This window comes from Sinocyclocheilus anshuiensis, unplaced genomic scaffold (assembly GCF_001515605.1).
Source record: "Sinocyclocheilus anshuiensis isolate Anshui unplaced genomic scaffold, SAMN03320099.WGS_v1.1 scaffold241, whole genome shotgun sequence".
In the NCBI taxonomy this organism is placed as follows: Eukaryota; Metazoa; Chordata; class Actinopteri; order Cypriniformes; family Cyprinidae; genus Sinocyclocheilus; species Sinocyclocheilus anshuiensis.
Genome location: NW_015540865.1, coordinates 264047 through 265994, shown reverse-complemented (window position 1 = coordinate 265994; position 1948 = coordinate 264047). Strand labels below are relative to the sequence as shown.

The 1948-nt window shown below is 30.6% G+C and overlaps 1 protein-coding gene across 1 annotated transcript in view; it reads left to right on the top strand.

Annotated features, from left to right (window-relative positions):
* Window positions 1-1948, top strand: part of LOC107688039 (alpha-actinin-2) — a 29679-nt gene that overhangs the window by 16364 nt on the left and 11367 nt on the right. Inside the window, exons 7-9 of the mRNA XM_016485578.1 lie at window positions 405-486; window positions 1671-1756; window positions 1867-1948. The exon at window positions 1867-1948 is cut by the window's right edge and continues 9 nt beyond it. Coding sequence (XP_016341064.1) covers window positions 405-486; window positions 1671-1756; window positions 1867-1948 — 250 coding nt within the window. The remainder of the gene's footprint in view (window positions 1-404; window positions 487-1670; window positions 1757-1866) is intronic.

Sequence of the window (1948 nt, the reverse complement as noted above, 5' to 3'; positions counted from 1 at the left end):
TATATATATATAAAATTATATAAAATTTCATTTTAATATATATCTTTTTTTTAATTTTTATATTTTCATTCTCAGTTAAATAAAAAAAAATTTGTATATTTTTTTAAAATCTTTTTGTTGTTGTTGTTTTTAAACATTTTATTCCCGTTTTAGTTATTTTAGTTATTTTAGAAATGTTGCACTGATAGCTATCTGAAATGATTTTCAAATATTTAGTTTATATTTTAACATTTATTTGATTTCAAGTAACACTAACGCTTTTTATGGTTTTCGTTTGAGTTAACTATATAACCCTCTCAGGAGCTTTTGCTAATCATTTAAATGGGTTTGAAATGTTGTACAGATGTAGTGCTGTAATTAATTCAGAAGTCATGCGCTTCATTGCTCTAGTTTTCTCTGTGCAGGACGATCATCTTGGAAATCTCAGTCTAGCGTTAGAAATTGCAGAGAAACACTTGGACATCCCGAAAATGCTGGACCCTGAAGGTAAAGACATCTTACAGGATCATGAGCTCTGATCGCTCAGCGGTTGCTGCATGAAGACTCACATCAATTTAAAGCATTTATAATAAAGCATTATAAAACACTGACACTCATTTTTAATAAATATTTACATTTGTTATTAATAGTATCTTTTACATCTTTTGGTTGCCAATGTTGCCGTTTTAGTATCATTAATATACTATTATAGTTTTTGTTAATTAGATTTTATTTTTAATATTTTCTTTTAGTTAAAGTTTTAGTAATTTAGTTGTGTTTTTGTCATTTTTAGTAGCTTTTTTAAATATGTCTATATAGTTTTTATTCATTTTTATTTATTAGTTATAGTTTTTAATTTTAGTTATTTTAGCACTTCGAGTTAAACTTTAAAGAAAATGAGAAATGCTGCATTGGCAGCTATCTGAAATAAAATAAGTTTACGTTTTTTAATATTTTATTTTGAGACTTTTTTATGCTTTTAATTTTTAGTTAAGTTTTAGTTAATGATAATAACCCTCTTTCGGGCTTCAGGAGACAGTGTTATTTTAGCATCACGTTCATAGTTTTTATTAGTATTTCGAACTAGTTTTTGTTTTTTTTCATCAAAATTTTAGTTAAAATATAAATATTTTTAAATATAAATATATTTTAAAATATACATTTTAGTAATTTTGTTGTGTTTTTATCATGTTTATTAGTTTGTTTATTGATAAATGTTATTATTATAAAAATGTATTTTAGTTTTAGTTAACCGATAATAACCCTGGCTGCATTGTTAATGCATTAATATTGAATATGCAACAGCAGGTGTGTGATTTTGTCAGCAGCTTTGTGATAAATAAATAATCATGTATGTAAAGATTTTAAATGCACGTTCTAAATGTGCACGTGTCACGTGACTGCTGTATTATTATACAACAATACCGTCCTGCTGAACTCAGGAACAGATTTAGCGAGCACAGCTGTCTGCGTGTCGTGTTTCGATCATGCACCTCATGACCTGACGGCCTTCAGCAATCCATCCCAGAATGCAATGCAAATATTACCCTCTGATGTGTGTGCAATGGTGGACTCACTTAGATCATGGTGTTTAAGGTTAAGCAGTGTTTTAAGCATATGTCGCAGTGTTTGTTCTTGTAGTTGTGAGTTTAGTTCTTGTACGTGTGACTGTATTTGTCTCTGTGCTCCAGACATCATTAACACCCCGAAGCCTGATGAGCGGGCCATCATGACGTATGTGTCCTGCTTCTATCACGCGTTTGCTGGAGCAGAACAGGTACTTCTGCACTAACTGTAAGCTAAGCATCTGATTAAAGGTAGACAGGTGCATCATGGGTAATTTCAAAGGCAGTACAGACGTCATGTGACATCGGTGTGTGTTTATAGGCAGAAACGGCGGCTAACAGGATCTGTAAAGTGCTTGGAGTGAATCAGGAAAATGAGAAACTGATGGAGGAATATGAAAGAC